Raw genomic sequence first — 16654 nt, forward strand, 5'->3', positions numbered from 1 at the left:
GTGGTGCAGTGGATAGAGCACTGGGCCTGGAGTCAGGATCTGAGTTCAAATACAACCTCAGACACTTCTAGCTGTGAGACCCTGGGCAAGTCAATTCACTCTGTTTGCCTCAATTCCTCATTTGCAAAATGGGGACACACTGGAGAAGGAAATGGCAAACCATTCCAGGATTTTTGCCAAGAAAACCCTATGGGCAAAGTCCATGGGGTCACGTAAAGTTAGGCATGACTGACAGCTGAACAACAAATCATATATAATCCCCCTGAGCCTGAGACGGTGCTGCTTTTTATTTTTGTAAATCATCCAACCTCTTTGGGTCTGTTTCTTCATCTATAAAACAAAGGGGTAGAACTAGGTGACCACTCACTACTATTACCTAATGACAGGAAATATTTATATAGCACTTACTATGTTCCAGGCACTGTGCTAAGCGCTTTACAATTTTTATCTTGTTTGGTTCTCACAATAACCCTGGGAGGCAGATGCTACAGGAAAACCTCATTTTCCTGGTAAGAAGACTGAGGCAGAGAGTGACTTGCCCAAGGTCACATAGTTAGCTTCTGAGGTAGGATTTGAACTCAGATCTTCCTTATTCCAAGCACAGAGCTGGCTGCTCTAGATAGCTGCCTCTTTACAGAGCACCCAGCCTGCGTCTCCATCTTCGCCTGGATGGCCTATCAGTGACACCCCAAATTCACTATGCCCACACCTGAACTCAGCTCTCCACCAAACATGTCCTCCTAGCTTTTCATTTCTACAGATACTTTTATTCCTAACTCTCATCCACTCTGAACTTGCCACATCCCAAGTGCTCAGTTAAGTTTCCTTTATTTCTCTCTCCTAAATTTCTCCCCTTTCCATTACTCCTGCAATGGTGCTTCACAGGCCCTTATAACCCTCCGTTATGGCCTCCTACCCTCTAGTCTTTCTCTCCTTCTTCAACCTACCCTTCAAGATGATGGTTAGTGGGAGCTGGTTGCTTAGCTGATACAGTACTGGACTTGGATTCAAGAAGGCCCAAGTTCAAATCCTACCTCAGACACTTACTAGCTATGTGCCCCAGGCAAGTCACTTAACCTGTCTGCCTCAGTTTCCTCACCTGCAGAAGAGCACCTACTTCCCAGCATTGGTGTGAAGATCAAGTAAGATAATATTTGTAAAGGGTTTAGCACAGTACCTGGCACACAGCAGGAACTTAATAAATGCTTGTCCCCTCAGGTCCTTACCCCCACCTCCCAGTAACCTTCCTAATGCCCTCCTCTCATCATGCTACTGCTCTCCTCAAAAGCCTTCAGAGGCTCTCCAATGCTTAATGAATAAAGTAAAACTCCCTGATCCTGGCATTCGAGGCTCCTCCATAATCTTTCTTCAGCTTCCCTCCCCAGATTTATCTTACAGTGGTCCCCTTTATGCACTTTATGTTCTAGACAAACTGGACTGCTTGCTGCAGCTATTATCACACTGGTCCCTGCTGTGCCTGCCCCTGCGTCTAGATGTCTCTCACGGCCACATGCTGAAATCCTCCCTTCCTCACCTCGGGTATCAATTCTTCCAGGAAGCTCCTTCTTCCTGCTGCTCCCAACCAAGGGGGATCTTTCACAATTTGGTCTAGCAAACATTCAGTTAAGTGCCGACTATGTGCAGGGGGCCCTTAGCACACTGGTCATGTAAAACACAGATGAGGGCACAAGGGTACTGCCCTTTAGGCTGAGGCTGAGTGGCCATTTGATCCTGGGCCTCCAGGGCCAGGGGCAGAGCTCCTGCACAGCTTCTGAGCCATAAGCGCAACCGGAGAGGGCTGCCCCTCCTGTCACTGGCTGGGAATGCACATACTTTTAAAGCTTCCCAAGGGGCCTCAATCACTCCTACAGCATACGCCCTCGCACATGCGCCTAAGCAGTTAACTACTAAACTGGGGAGTGCCTGAAGGGTGTGCCTGGACACAGGCACGGTGGCTGTAGCATATGCTAGAGTTAGCAGAATCAGGGTTTTCTGAGATTCCCAGATGAAAAGTCTGTAAAGATGCACAGGGCAGCCAAAGTGAAAAGTTCGGAAATGAAATCTCTGTAAAGCTATGTTTGCCTGTCATAGGATGAATTCCCTCTCGATCATCTCATCGCCTCTCCCTTGGACTAGTTCAACAGCCTGACTGGTCACGTCTCCCCACTCCGGTCCATCCCCCACTCAGATGCCAAGCACAGGCCTGACTATGTCACCCTCGTGTAAGCCCTCTGTTTGGCATTTAAAACTCCTCATGGGCCCTTCTGATTTCCAGTCCTGTGACATATTACTTGCCTCTGCACACACTACAATACAGAGAAACGAGTCAACTTGCTGTTCCTCACACACATCACTCAATATCCCATCTCCGGGCCTCTGCCGTGGCCGCTGTCCTCCGGGCCGGGAAGGCTCTCCCTCCTCACCTCTGCCTCTCACAATCCTGTTTCCTTCAAGACTCAGCTCGGATTCCAGCACCTTCCACCACAGGCCTTTTGTCATCGTTGAACCTCCTCCACTCTCCAAGCTGCTAATATCTTCTCTTCTAATGTTCCCTCCACTTGCTCTGCTCTGGATGTATCTGGTACTTACCTAGACATGCACACGTTGTCTCCCCCGTTTCAGGGTAGAGTCCTTGAAGGCAGGGCCCGTTTTTTGTGTTTTCTTTGTATCTCCAGCACTTTGTACAACTTCTGGCATGTAGTAAGCACTTAATAAATGCCCGCTGATTCCTTACACATGACATGCCATCTCACATCTGGGCCTTTGCTCAGGCTGTCCTCCCATGCCTGGAATGCTCTCCCTCTTTACCCCCACCCCTCTGAAGCCTTTTTTTCCTTCAAAACTCAGCTAAAATATCACCCTCTACATGACGCCCTTTCTGATCTTCCAGTCACTGAGGCTCTGCTCTCCAAATGACCTTGTTGCTCCATGTGGACATGTCATCTCCAACAGAATGCGAGTTCCTCAAGGAAGTGATTATTTAACTTTTGCCTTGATCACGCTGCATACACTGGCATATGGGAGATGCTTAATACAAGCTCTAACATTATGATAGAGCAGACAGTTAAGAATGTCATTTATCATTCCCTTTAAACTTATCCCCTGACTCGGGGGATCACTCAGCAGCCTGGTGATGACTCCCTGAGCATCACAGAAACGTTTCTCCCTGACTGATCGAGGCTGAGAAGGGGCTGATTCCAAGGCTGGGATGTATTCCCTCCTCCTTCTGCCTGGTATTGCATTTCAAAGGAAGCTTGCTTTAATCCCTCAACTACCCTACATTTATTCTGCTTGTACATACCTATGTTTTCTCCCCTAACAGCGAGCAGGGATTGCCCACTCATTGTTGTAACCTCCATGCCAGGCACTGAGCCCGGCACAGGTAGGCCCTGAAGAAAAGCCATCTGGATGACTGGCTGTGGGCGGTCCCCCAAAGTGCTACTCATGCACATGTCTCTCAGGCCCACAGAGGGAGTTAAGAGGAAGCATGTCCACAAAGGTCTGCATCTGCTTCACTCATCGAAAGTATTTCAGTTAGAAGGCACTGGGGCAAAGGGAACAGCCGTCCCTTTCTTGGGCTCCTACTTTTCCCCCATGACCACAGAAGGCCGCTTCCTCAGTTCAACAACAACAACAACAGAGAAACAAATAGAAGCACTTCTCCCCAGGGAATAAAGTCAGCGGACCAAATGTCGACCAATCAGCGGAAAGCTGCTTTCCTTTCAGAAGGCCATCTTTGCTGTCCCAGCGGTCCACCACAGAGCTCAGAGCAAACAAATGAGGGATAGAGTGCCCAGTGCCGACAGACAGATAGAGAAAACAAAGTAAAGGAAGGAAAGACCATAACATGTCTGAAAAGCAATGCTGAGGCAGTTTTCCGCCAAGCGGTCAAAACACTTTCATTAATATCTGACCATGATTTTGATAAACTGCAAGCGTGTGATAGACTGAGAGACTGGCTGGCCAGAGGAACAGAAAGTGAGCCTGGGGAATAATGTAATTAGTGTTTGGCAAACAGTCTCCCCTCCAGTTTTTAAGGTTGTAACGAGTTCCTGGACATTTCAGAGAACATCGCTGTCTCCATTTTAAGACTTCTGCCCTTCAGACCTGCAGCTGATGGGATACAAATTCAAAATAAAGTTTTGCTGAAACACTAATCCACTATGATACTTACACCCAGTACTGCAAAATTAAAACTCATGATAAGAGGACTCTCCCTCCTCCATGTGACAACTTACAATGTGTTTCAGGATCAATCCCAGGAATATAATTGAGATGGCCTTCAGGAAGGACTGCTGAAGAAACGAACTTCAGTGGACTCTTGGCTTTTAACTCCTGAAGCCTCTCTATTATAAAAAGGAGAGGGGAAAAAGAAAGGGCGTGTGTTTGTTTGGGTACGAACCAAATACTGAGAAACATAAAACACAGTCTTGTGGATTTCAAGGAGAAGGCTGACACCTTCCTGGAGGCTAGAAAAGGACAGTCCAAAGGAATACAACTTAGTCTTAAAAAATGGACCAAGAATGCAGATCGAAGCATATCTTTTCTCCACTTTATTCTTTTTTTTTTAAAATCTATTTTTTCTTTCACAACTGTGACTAACATGAAAATATTTTTTACATGATAGCACATGTATAAACTCTATATCAAACTGCCTACCATTTTAGGAAGAGGGGACGGGATGGAGGAAGAAAAATTTGTAATTCAAAACCTTATAAAAATGAATGCTAAAAATTTTCTTGACATGTAACTGGGGAAAAAGAAAATACTATTAAAAAATAAAAAAATAAAAACTGAACTGACACAGCTCCACTGGTCTTGGCTTCAAGCTATTGTGACAGATTTCAAACCCTTTAAACTGATGGCCCACACAAACAAGCTGCAGCTTCAGCAGTTCTCTTATAGGCTGGCCGTTTGCTTCTATTTTGAAAATGGGGACTGAGCTCCAATGCTATCAATTGCAGCTAGTGTCCCAGACTGGCCTACAAGGCTCCATGTACCTGACAATGTAATACATTAAGGGAGGGGCTCTGAAGAAGAAGGGGGAGAGAAGGAAAGCATGTAGTCTCCAAGTGAGGAGGAAGGGCTTTCGAGAGACAGAGCTGGCTTGAGGTGAAACTTCCAGATAAGTTTTTGGTCTTTGGAAGCATCACACCTCCCTTTCTCTACCTCTCATTGCCTGATAACTCTTGCTCCAGGACTCGAGAGCGTTCTTGCTGCCCACTGAAGCATGCCTACTCTGGAAAGTTAGACCACAAATAACATGCTGAATTTATTATATAGTTGAGAAGCAAACTCTGTGCAGTAGAGACCTGCTGGTTCTCATGTCTCTTCCTGTTCCACTTTGCTCATTTTCTTTGTTGTTAAGTGCAGAAGAAAACAAAATTAGTGGAAAAAAAGGCCTGTCCAATGCCTCAAAGGGCAACATGAATTAAATTAAATTTCCCATCTGCCCCAAACTCCCTTTGGGCTGGAGCAAGAGGAGGAGCAAGAAGGGTAGGGGAGGCAGGGGGCATAGGGGGAGAAGAGGAGAATAGGGTCAGGCTGGGAATAAGGCCATCTCAGCCCATTTCCCCACAGGAAACAGGAGGGCACCTTGACAGAAACAGCCAGTGATTAGTGAATCCAGAAGTGTAAAAACTATCCTATGGTGAACCTATATACACAGCAAGCCTGCTCTTGAAAGATGTCCCAGGTCAGTTAGTGCATGGGGACTTTCTTACCCTAGACTGCTGCACTTGTAAAGGGCACCAGCTACTTGTTTATATCTGATTATAAAGACAGCACAAGTCCCAAAGTTCAAGGGTCATTCGTGGCTGGTCTGCAGTCTTGGCAGAACTGGCGAGCTCCAGACTGGACCTTGCATGGGCTGTGGCAAAAAAGAAGACCTTTCCGTACACTCCCCCCAAGGCCCTCATCCCAGGCTTTGTTTTAATGCCAGTAAAGTGTGAGCTGCTTCTCCCTCCCGTGAAGCAGGACCGGACGAGCGGGCCAGAGGGTCTGCCCCTGGTGACTCTGCCAAGTTGTTTCTGTCCCTTAGTTTCTTCCCTTCTGCCCCTGCTGAGCCCACAGAGCCTCCACACATCCCAAGTTTTCTTCTCCCTCTAATGGAAACACCAAAAGGGGCCCCGGATGAGGAGAGGCAGTAAAAGCTGAGCATGGCGGGGGACCTGTCCCTAAATACTGCTCATTTCTAAGTCAGGGAACTGCTGCTTTACAGGAGGAAAGAGCTGTTATTATTCAACTGATACTACCTCTCATGGAGCCTCTACTGTTTTTGTTTCACTTACCAATAAAATGGTGGGGTAAACAAGTAAGGCTGTTCAGATGCTGCTGGGAACCAGCCCCAATCTGAAAGGACTATGGGACAACAGGAGGCTACCAGGGGCCTGGCCTTCATCTGGCCAGGAAGCAGCAGTGATGGGCAGCGCAGAGAACAGAGGAGAATGGGAGGGTGCTCACCAAAGTGCTCATCCTGGCTGTGCTGGTCATCATCTGTGTCAGAATTAAAACATTTCCTTCTGATGCGATCACATAAAGCAGCAACTGAATGTGATGACTGCAAAGAGTTCTCTTCATCTTCTTTCCCCTAAAGAGAAATGAGAGGACCAAGCAGGACCAAGCAGGACTAAGCAGGACCAAGCAGAGGTGAGCAGAAGGTAAGGCCGCGTCCAACCGAGTTTAAGACAAACTAATACTACTTGCTCCCATGGTCATCATAAGCCCTCCATCCCTGCTATCTGAAAATACATTTCAGAAGAAGTTTATACTCTGTGATGTAGGAACATTTTAGGAGGATTTTAGAAATGGAAGGGACCTCAGAGCTTCTCTGTGCCAGCCTCTTCATTTTCTAGATGAGGAATCTGAAAACCTGAGCACTGAAGTGACGGGAAGGTCACACGGCTGAGATTCCAACCCAAGTCCTGATTTCAAAATCCTGTGCATTTTAAGGTGAACATATACTTCGAGAGTTAATAGTACCACCATCATCATATAAATATAAATATTCTGGAACATATGGAACACCATGATACCACAGACTTGACTGATTTTTTTATGAATTATTTTTACAAATACTTTTACAAATTATTTTTTAAAATTTGTGCTTGGATGGATATAAGGTACAGACTTTCTACAACTCAGGGTCAGGCCTCTGATTTCATTGACATTTCAATGAATTCTAAGCTAAGGAAACTCCTTCTACCGATGGAGGTCAGCACCCTTTCTGCAATCTGCAGTCTGAAAAAGTTGGTGGGGGTCCTAAAAGGTTAAGGGACTTGCTCTAGGTCACACAGTGCCAGGTGGGGCGTGAGTCCTTCTGTCTCCAAGGCCAGCTTTACCTATGACCCTTCACTGCCTCTAGGCAAGCTATTCCACCTAATATTTAGATCAGGGCTTGTAAGAAGAAATTTCTCCTTAATAAGTATCTTAGGTGCTTAATAAATCTCTAGTGTAGTATACTTTCAACATACTTTACTGTCACACACAAAATGGAAATAAACTGTACTGGATTTAGAGTTGATATTTATTGTTTAGGATTACTATACATAAAGAAAATTATAAACATGTAAGAAAATACCTAAGTTTAACTAGTATGCAAAAACAGCTATGAACTGGGGCTACATATAAACTATACTTTCCCCCACAGGCCTCCCAAAAATGACAATCAAGAAATCTGAATCATGTAGGAGATCAGATATAAAAAAGCATGTGTTTCATGTGAAATTTAACAAAAAGATAAAATGAGGCAATTCTCCATGCAAGATATCATTTATTAACAGAGGCATGTGACCTGATAATAAAGGATGGGTCAAATGGCACTGCCTCTGACTAGAAGTCCCTAAATTAAAGATGCAACTCATTTTCATAATCACAGAAATCATATCATTGGTTACAGGACTGGCAACATCACAGGGCTGGAGAATCATGACTGGTTCCATCCAAGAAGGCAGGCACAGTCCCCATGTAGGGAGAAGACTACCTCTCTTGATCTCTAAGGAATGCTTTTGGGAATTAATGGGTCTTGGCTATAGCCTGAGATTACTCATAGGGACTCAGGTACACAGACTACAGTGTTGCCTGGGGAATCAGAATTAGAAAAGATCACCTTAACTGCTAAAGACAGAACAAGGTCAGTTAGTTCAGCTTCTCAAGGATATTACACAAACCTTGCAGGAAATGTTGAGATAATGTTTTATGAGAGTATTGAAAATAGAGTTTTTCTTTAACTAACACCAATGTGGGAAAACTTAGCCTTGGTATCTAACTTCAGAGAGCGGGAGGCTGAACTTTGGCACACATGAGCTTTTTCAACAGAGACACAGAAGAGGAATATGGTTACAGAATAAAATCACTTACAGAGTAAAATCAAATATGAAACAGAGGAGCAAAAATTAATTCTCTCACATGTGAGGAGCCCCCAAGGTGCAGACAGGAGCTAAAACTTCTAAATTTCAGCAAAATGTGATGTCCTAGACTGAATTTGATTAAGAACTAGATTATTTTTGGAAAAGCAGGGAAGTTGTAGGTAGAATCCCAGTGAATCCCAGTGGTCTCGGGCAATTCACCTAATCTCTCTAGATTTGCTTCCTCATCAACTAAATGGAGATACATAATGCCCTGCACCTATCTCAGGGAGCAGTAGTGAGGAAAGTGGTTTTTATAAGCACGGGGGCGCTATTAAAACAGATCTTCTTGACTCCTCAGCAGCCCACAGATAACTCAGGAGGACCATGAAAAAACAAGCTTTATCATAACAAGTAAAATCATGTGTATTACAGGATCTCTGGACTTGTCTTAGATCATCACGAGAAGAGCCGAGCCATCTAGAGTTGATCATCACACAGTGCTGCTGGTACTGTGTTACAGTGTTTTCCTAGTTCTGTTCTTTTCACTTTCTGGAGGATCTTTTAAGGCCTAGTGTAGGGGGATTTCCATTCGAATTTGGATGAGATCAGATGGCATGTAAGGACTCACGAAGGAAAACACTTATCCACATTCAGATAAAGAACTGATGGACTCTGAATGCAGACCGAAGCATATGTTTTTCGCTTACTTTATTCTTTTTTGTGGTTTTTACACTTTTGATCTGTTTCTTCTTTCACAACTGTGACTAATATGAAAATATGTTTTACATGATAGCACATGTATAACCTATATCAAATTGCTTACCATTTTTGGAAGAGGGGAGGGGAGGGAGATAAATGTGGAACTCAAAATCGTGTAAAAAATGAATGCTAAAAATTGTCTCGACACGTTAATTTGGAAGAAAAATAAAATACTATTAAAAGAAAAATAAAAGATCCTCCAGCCTCCACTTGAAGACATCTAGTAGTAGGACTGTTGCCGTATGCAGCAGCTCATTCCATTTTTGGATAAGGACAGCTTTAACTGTCAGAAAATTTTTATTTGCTGCAAGCCAAAATCTGCCCCTACAAGTTTGCATGCTGCTCTTAATACATTATGCCCACCATTTCTCATTGCATAATATTCCATTGCATCCACATATCATAGTTTTCTCACAATTCTTGCATCAATGGGCATCCACTTTGCTTCTGGTTATTTGCTACCACAAAGAATGCTATGGATAATTTGGTATATATTGGTGCTTTATGGTCTCTGACTTCCTTGAACTACGTATCCAGGACTGGAATTGCTAAGTCAAAGGGTATGGCCGATTAAGTTACTTTTCTTGTATAATTACAAAGAAAAAACCAGAAGAGTCAGGCCCCCTCACAACTTTGCCAACAGAGCATCAAGGCACCTTTCCAGTTGCTCCACCATTGGCTGTTCTCATTTTCTGTCATCTATGCCAAACTACATCATGTAAAGTAAAACCTCAGAGTTGTATTAATTTGTGTCTCTTCTTATTTGTGATTTAGAGCATGTTTTCATGTGAGTCATTTCCAGTTTGCAATTCCTTTTCTGAACATTGTTCATATCCTTTGACCATTTATAAAAAGATTTTTTTAAAGGTATACTGGGAGAGAGAGGAGTGTGCTCCAAGTGGATAAGGGTCTAAGAGTGGATAAAAGATCTTTAAGAAAGCAGAGCCGATCTCCTCTTTGCTTCTGTTTTTTTGTTGTTAGGTTTTTTTGGTTTGTTTTTTTGCCAAGGAGAATGGTCTTAGGATGGGAAAGGGCAGAACAAAAATAGCTAATAGAGAGTCAATACAAGAGACAAGTAAGTTAATTCATCACCTAAGTTTCCCTGACAAATCCAAAGCATCGAGCTCGGATGAACTACATCCTCGGGTACTCAAAGAAATAGTAGATGAAATTGCTGAGCCAAAGACATCTGAAAGCCTGTGACTAACACTGGGGTCACCCCAATGCTCTGTTCTGGGCCCTCTCTCTTCTCATGATACACTCTTCTCCCATGTTTCAATATATCTAGCTCCAGTCTGGCTCCTGAGCTCCAAACACTACTAACTACCTATTAGGCGTTTCCCACTGAATGCTCCATTGGCATCTCACACTCAATAAGCCCAATTACGCTTCCCCTAAAACCCACCCCTCTTCTACACTTCCTTGCTTCTGTGGAGGGCACCTCCATCCTTCCAGTCATTCAGGTTCATTCCTGACTCCCCTTTCACCTCATACATCTGATCAGGTGACAAATCTTGTTTTTTTCTGCCTCTTACCTCTGTCCCCTTTTCTCTACTCACACAGATACCTGCTGAGCTCAGGCCCTCATAACCTCTAGCTTTATAAGGTCATAGACTATTGCAACAACCTCTGAATTAGTCTCTCTACCTAGAATGTCTTTCCTTTTCTGTTTACTTCCTACACAGCTGCTAAAATTATTTTCCTAAAGCACGGGTCTGACCAAGCCTTCATCCTCTCACCCCCCACTCTAACTCCAGTGGCTTCCTATTGCCTCTAAGATCAAATTGTAAACTCCTCTGTCTGACATTTAAAGTCCTTTCTGACTTGGCTTCAACTTACTCTTCCAATCTTATTACATTTTACTCTTTTACCACTCTACAGACCAACCCAACAGACCTTCTTGCTGTTCCTCACAAACAACATTAACACTGCCCCTTAAAATAGGCTGGGCGTTGCTAGGTGATACAGTGGATACAGTGCTGGGCCTGGAATCAGAAAGACTCATTTTCCTGAGTTAAATCCAGCCTCAGAGAATACTTTCATGCTGGGTGACCTGGGGCAAGTCACTTAACTCTGTTTGCCTCAGTTTCTTCATCCATCAAATGAGCTGGAGACAGAAATGGCAAACCAATTCAATATCTTTGCTAAGAAAACCCCAAAAAGGGTCATGAAAAGTTGGACATGACTGAAAAATGACAACAAAACTGCATAGGCTGTCCCCCTAATACCCAATAGAACTCCCTCCTTACCTCTGTCTTTTAGAATCCTTAGTTTTCTTCTATGGTCAGTTCAAGGGCTACTTCTTACATGAAGTACCAACTGCTTCTATAAGCCTATAAAGCACTAAAGCACTGCTTCTAAAGCAGCATAGAAATGTGAATTGTTATTATAAATTGGAGGAAAGAATACTTTAAAAAAAAAATCCCCTAGATAAGTTGATGAAGCTGAAGAAATTGGAGAGAAAGGGACAAATAAGACATTGCAGATTAAGAACTGGTGGGATCTAACCAATTTTTTTTCCTGACCTCCCCCTTCCCACCCCCTCCTCAAGCTGCTAGGAGCTTCACTGCTGACCTCCACTCCCAAACTAACTTATACCTATTTTTTATACACTAAGGATCATAGGACCACAGATTTTGAGCTGGAAAAGACCTCAGTGGCCATATATGGTATGGCCACTCCATTTTACAGATGAAGACCCTTAGGCCTGGAGAAGTAAAGTGATCTGTCTAATATCAAATGGGTTCAAACCTAGGGCCTCAGACTCCAAACTCCAGTACACTTTCCACCATACCAGGCTGTCCATGTTGATTTTTCCCAAAAGAAAGTAAAATGCTTAAGGGAAAGAAGTGAATCGTTTCTGTCTTTACATCTCTAGCTCAGTCAGGTGGGAGATGAGTAGGTCTTTAATAAATGCTTACTGATTGCCAGGGTGCAACAGTTTAGAAAACACAGCAAACTATGGAGAAGTCAGCCAGGATGGTGAAGAACCTTTGGTCCATGTCATGTGAGAGGTGGCTGAAGGAATAGAGGATGTTTAGCCTGCAGAAAATACTCGAGGGGCTGCCCTCTGGAAGAGGGATGACACTTAATGGGGGCAGAACAAGGGGCAGCGGGTGGGAGGTGCGAAGTGGAAAGTTTGGCCTTGTTGTCAGGGAAGTTTCTTCTTAATGACAGCTCATTCCAAAGTGGAATGGGCTACCTCAGACAGCTGTGGATTTTCCTTCCGGAGAATCTTTAAGGAAAGACTGTATGACCCCTTGTTGAGTCATGCTGTAGCAGAGAACTGTTTGGGGGTACAGACTGGACTAGAGGGCCACTGAGGTCCTTCCCAATGTTAAGACCGTGTGATTCTCTGACATCATTGCAATATATAAATTGTTCAGACATACTATCAGAGCTCCAGAGCTGGAAGGGAGCTTAGAGGCACTTAGTTCTACTCCCATGTCAGACAGGGAGGCAATGCTGGTGAGATGTGAACCAGAGCCAGTGTGCTTCCTTCCCACTGTTTCAAGGTGCCGCTGCTCAATTTCGTCCCCAAAAGGACAGGTGAGCTGCATGGCCCTTTGTATGACCACAAAGTCACCAGTGAGCCTGGATACACTAAAGTTAACAAGAAAAAGGTTTACAAAATAAATAAGGAATACCATCTAACTTTTAAGTACTATTTCAAAATCTAAATAATTTTAGGAAAACATAACAACGCTCAACAACTCAAGTCCTTACCTTTTTTATTTCTAACTCTTTCAATGCATTTAATGCATCCAATTCTCTAGCTCTGTTGTTCCGAAGAAGCTTTGCTATCTCCTCGTAATGTTCTTTGCGTTCTGCCTCATCGAGTTGTCGTTTAAGTAAAACCTGGATTTGCCAGTCGGTATCAATGCATGCTTGTTCAGCATTTGCCAAAGTTTCTTCAACCAACTAAGAGTAGGAATTACAGAAACACAGTCAATATTTTTAACTAAGCAGAAATCCCTAATATGAGAGGAAGCCACACCAAGTTAAGCTGCTTTCAAAATATTTTATGAATAACATATCAATATACAAAGAGAATTGTGTGAAGTGCTTTGCAGAATTTAAAGTGCTATGTAAAAGTTATTATGTAGTGTTTTAAGGTTTGCACAGTGTGATGTTCCTCATAACAACCCTGTAAGATAAATGACAGTGATCATTCCCATTTTACAGATGAGAAACTGCGGCTCAGAATTATTTGAGGTCATGAAGCTATTTTGGAAACATTATAAAGTATCATCAATTTTGTAATTTCTTTTCGGTAATTTTTTTTTCTTACATTTTAAGTTCCAGACAGTCTCCCCACTCTGCACTAGAGAAGGCCACCATTTGACACAGATACACACACACACACGTGTGTGTGTGTGTGTATATAAAGTGTGTGTGAATATATATCACACCATACTGTGCATACTCCTATTTATCAGTTCTTTCTCTGGAGATGGGTAACATCTTCCTTCATAGGTTTTCTATAGTTGATATGAGTATTTATAATGCTCAGAATAACTTAGTCCAGTTATTCTTTGAACAATGTTGCTGTTACTGCATACAATGTTCTCCTCATTCTGCTCATTTCACTCTTCATTATTTCATGTCTTTCCATGATTTTCTAAAATCAACTTGCTCATCATTTCTTACAATTTTGTTATTTTAGAAAACATACTCACACACACCTCTCATTTACAGTGTTTGAATATGTACAGTCATGCATATCTCAGAGTCAAATCTATGGAAAATAAAAGTTAATCTACTTAATGACTTCCCCTATATACTCCAAAGGACAATGCCTGAAAATTAAATTAAATCTACACTAACCATAGATATGTTGCAGACTACCTAACACAGAACTATCTGGCCTAAAGATTTTATGCATTTAAAAATTTCATTCCTAGATAGTCTCTAGTTAAAAATAAAATAAAAAATGATAGTTTCCAAACTAAAAATGTTTTAAATTAAATGTATTTAAACCTAGCAAATGTTTTTGTTAATTGAAATACTACTGGAAAGATCTGGTTGGCTTCTTTATTAGGTAATGAAATAGCACAATCACTCTTTCCAAAGCACATTTCTAAACTTGGTTCTGAATGTGCTAGCTACAGCACAGAAGTATAAAAGGATGTCATTACTAACAAAGAAAGTTCGGTTTCCTTTACGTTTAGAGAATTTGTATTATAAAACTGTGTCCCAGATTAGACCCAGATGGGCTATACTGTCAGGTACTAAGACAACTGGTAGACGTGACTGCTAAGCCACAGTTGGGGATCCCTGAGAGACTGTAAAGAATAACAGAGGACTGAAGAAGGGCACATAGTGTTCTGGGTTTCAAAAAAAGAGTATGGAATCTATAAACTACAGGCCTAAGTACTTGGCTTTGACACATGGCAAAATTCTAGAACATATTTGTTAAAGGGATGATTAATGAACTTCTAGAGGAGTGATCACAAAGAGCCTGTCTGGCTTCATCCAGCACAAGAAAAGCCAGATGAACCCCACTTCCTTTCACACAGGGTTACCCAACTTGACAGAGAGATCAGAGAAATGATGAAGATACAGTTTACCACATCTTAGCAAAGCATCTTATTAAGGCTTTCTCATTATTCTTGTGAAAATAAATATACGGGCCAGACAACAGCACCCATAGATGGATTCTAAGGTGGTTGAATATTTTACCCAAAGAGCAGTCATGAGCAGCTAACAAGTCTCCAGTAGTAGACCAGCATTTGTACTTAGTTCTATGCTATTAAATATATTTATATTTTGCTGGATAAAGGCACAGAGGAGAAACATCAGATCTGCAGGTAACACAAAGCTGGAAGAGACAGATGACAGACTGAAGGGGAGTATGTATTTAAAATGATCTTGACAAGCCAAAACATGGAGCCAAATAAGATAAAAATTTAACACAAATTCTTTTTGTGGTGGAAAAGAATTGGAAATTAAAGGGATACCTACCAATTAGGGAATGGCCGAACAAATTGTGCTATATGATTGTGATTTCAGAACATCTTGGGAAAACTTTCATAAACTGACACAAAGTGAAATGAGCAGAACCAGGAGAACACTGTAGACAGTAACAGCAATATTGTAAGGATGACAACTGTGAATGACTTAGCTATTCTCAGCAATACAAAGATCTAAGACAATTCCAAAGGAGTTATGATAAAAAGCACTATCGACCTCCAGAGAACGAACTGATGGAGTCTGAATGCAGGTTGAAGCATACTTTCTTAACTATTTTTGGTCTGCATTTTCTTTTGCAATATAGAATTAATATGGTTATGGAAATGTTTTGCATTACTGTACATGTATAATCTATATTAAAATACTTGCCTTATCAAGGAAGGGGGAGGGAGAAAATTTGGAACTCAAAAGTTTTTTTTTATTTTTTTGGGGGGGGGTGTTAGGCAATGGGGTTAAGTGACTTGCCCAAGGTCACACAGCTAGTGTTATGTGTCTGAGGCTGGATTTGAACTCAGGTCTTCCTGAATCCAGGGCTGCTGCTCTATCCACTGTGCCACCTAGCTGCCCCCTGGAACTCAAAATTTAAAAAAGAAATGTTAAAATTTTTTTTTGTTTACATGTAACTGGGAAAAAATAAAAATTTAAAAATAAACTGCAAAAAAAGAAATTATACAAAAACAAATGTACAGCCAGGGTTTTGATCAATTTTTGTGTCACGGACCCCTTGGGCAGGCGGATGGAGCTTCTCCAAATCATGTTCTTAAGCAAATACGATGAATACATAAGATTACAAAAGAAAATCATAAAAAACAAAAAAACAAACAACCAACAGAAAAAAACCAACCCAACTTCACGGATCCCAGGTAAAAAAATCCCCAATGTAAAGTTTTACATTCAGGTTAAAAGACACCACAACTTCACAAGCGTAAGATGGGGGAGACATGACTAGTGAGCAGATTGTCTAAAAAAGACCTGGAAGTTTTAGTTAACTATGAGTCAATAAGTCAAAAGTATGTGATATGGCAACCAACAATAGCTAGAGTTTATACAGCACTTTAAAGTTTGCAAAGCACTTTACAAATACTACTATCTCATTTGATCTTCACAACAACCCTGGGAGATGGGTATTATTATTATCATTCTCATTTTACAGTTGAGAAAACTGAGACAGACAGAGGTTAAGTGACTTGCTCAGGGTCACACAACTAGTAAGTATCCAAGGCCAGATTTTAACTCAAGTCTTTCAGCCTCCAGGCCCAGCTCTTTATCCACTGCACCACCCCGTGCCTCGAAAGAAGCCAAGAAAGCAAATATGATCCTAGGCTAAATAAGACAGACAGTGCTTCTAGGGAAGTGATGGTTAGACTATACTCTTCCTTGCTCAGAACTGTTAGGATTGTGTACAGTTCTTGAGAATATATTTTAGGCAGGACAATGATGAACTGAAGTGTCTGAAAGAGGGTGACCAGGATGAGGAGAAGCATCAAGTTCATGTCACATGAGGACCAGTGGAAGGAAATGGGGGTATTTATCCTGGAGAAGAGAATATTTTGAAGGGGAGGCACATGACAGCT

General features: G+C 42.2%; 1 protein-coding gene across 5 annotated transcripts in view; it reads right to left on the reverse strand.

The window, feature by feature from the left end:
* Positions 1-16654, reverse strand: part of TBC1D31 (TBC1 domain family member 31) — a 69890-nt gene that overhangs the window by 1848 nt on the left and 51388 nt on the right. For 2 of the 5 annotated variants that reach the window (XM_027854075.1, XM_027854074.1), the window contains 3 exons: positions 12834-13028; positions 6463-6589; positions 4239-4346 (listed from right to left, as the gene is read on the reverse strand). In XM_027854075.1, coding sequence (XP_027709876.1) covers positions 4239-4346; positions 6463-6589; positions 12834-13028 — 430 coding nt within the window. Of the gene's footprint in view, positions 1-4238; positions 4347-5723; positions 5870-6462; positions 6741-11356; positions 11465-12833; positions 13029-16654 lie in introns of those variants that run through there. The other 3 variants (XM_027854076.1, XR_003568427.1, XM_027854077.1) reach the window with 3 other exon arrangements.

This window comes from Vombatus ursinus, unplaced genomic scaffold (genome assembly GCF_900497805.2).
Source record: "Vombatus ursinus unplaced genomic scaffold, bare-nosed wombat genome assembly UNPS02010284.1, whole genome shotgun sequence".
Taxonomy (NCBI): Eukaryota; Metazoa; Chordata; class Mammalia; order Diprotodontia; family Vombatidae; genus Vombatus; species Vombatus ursinus.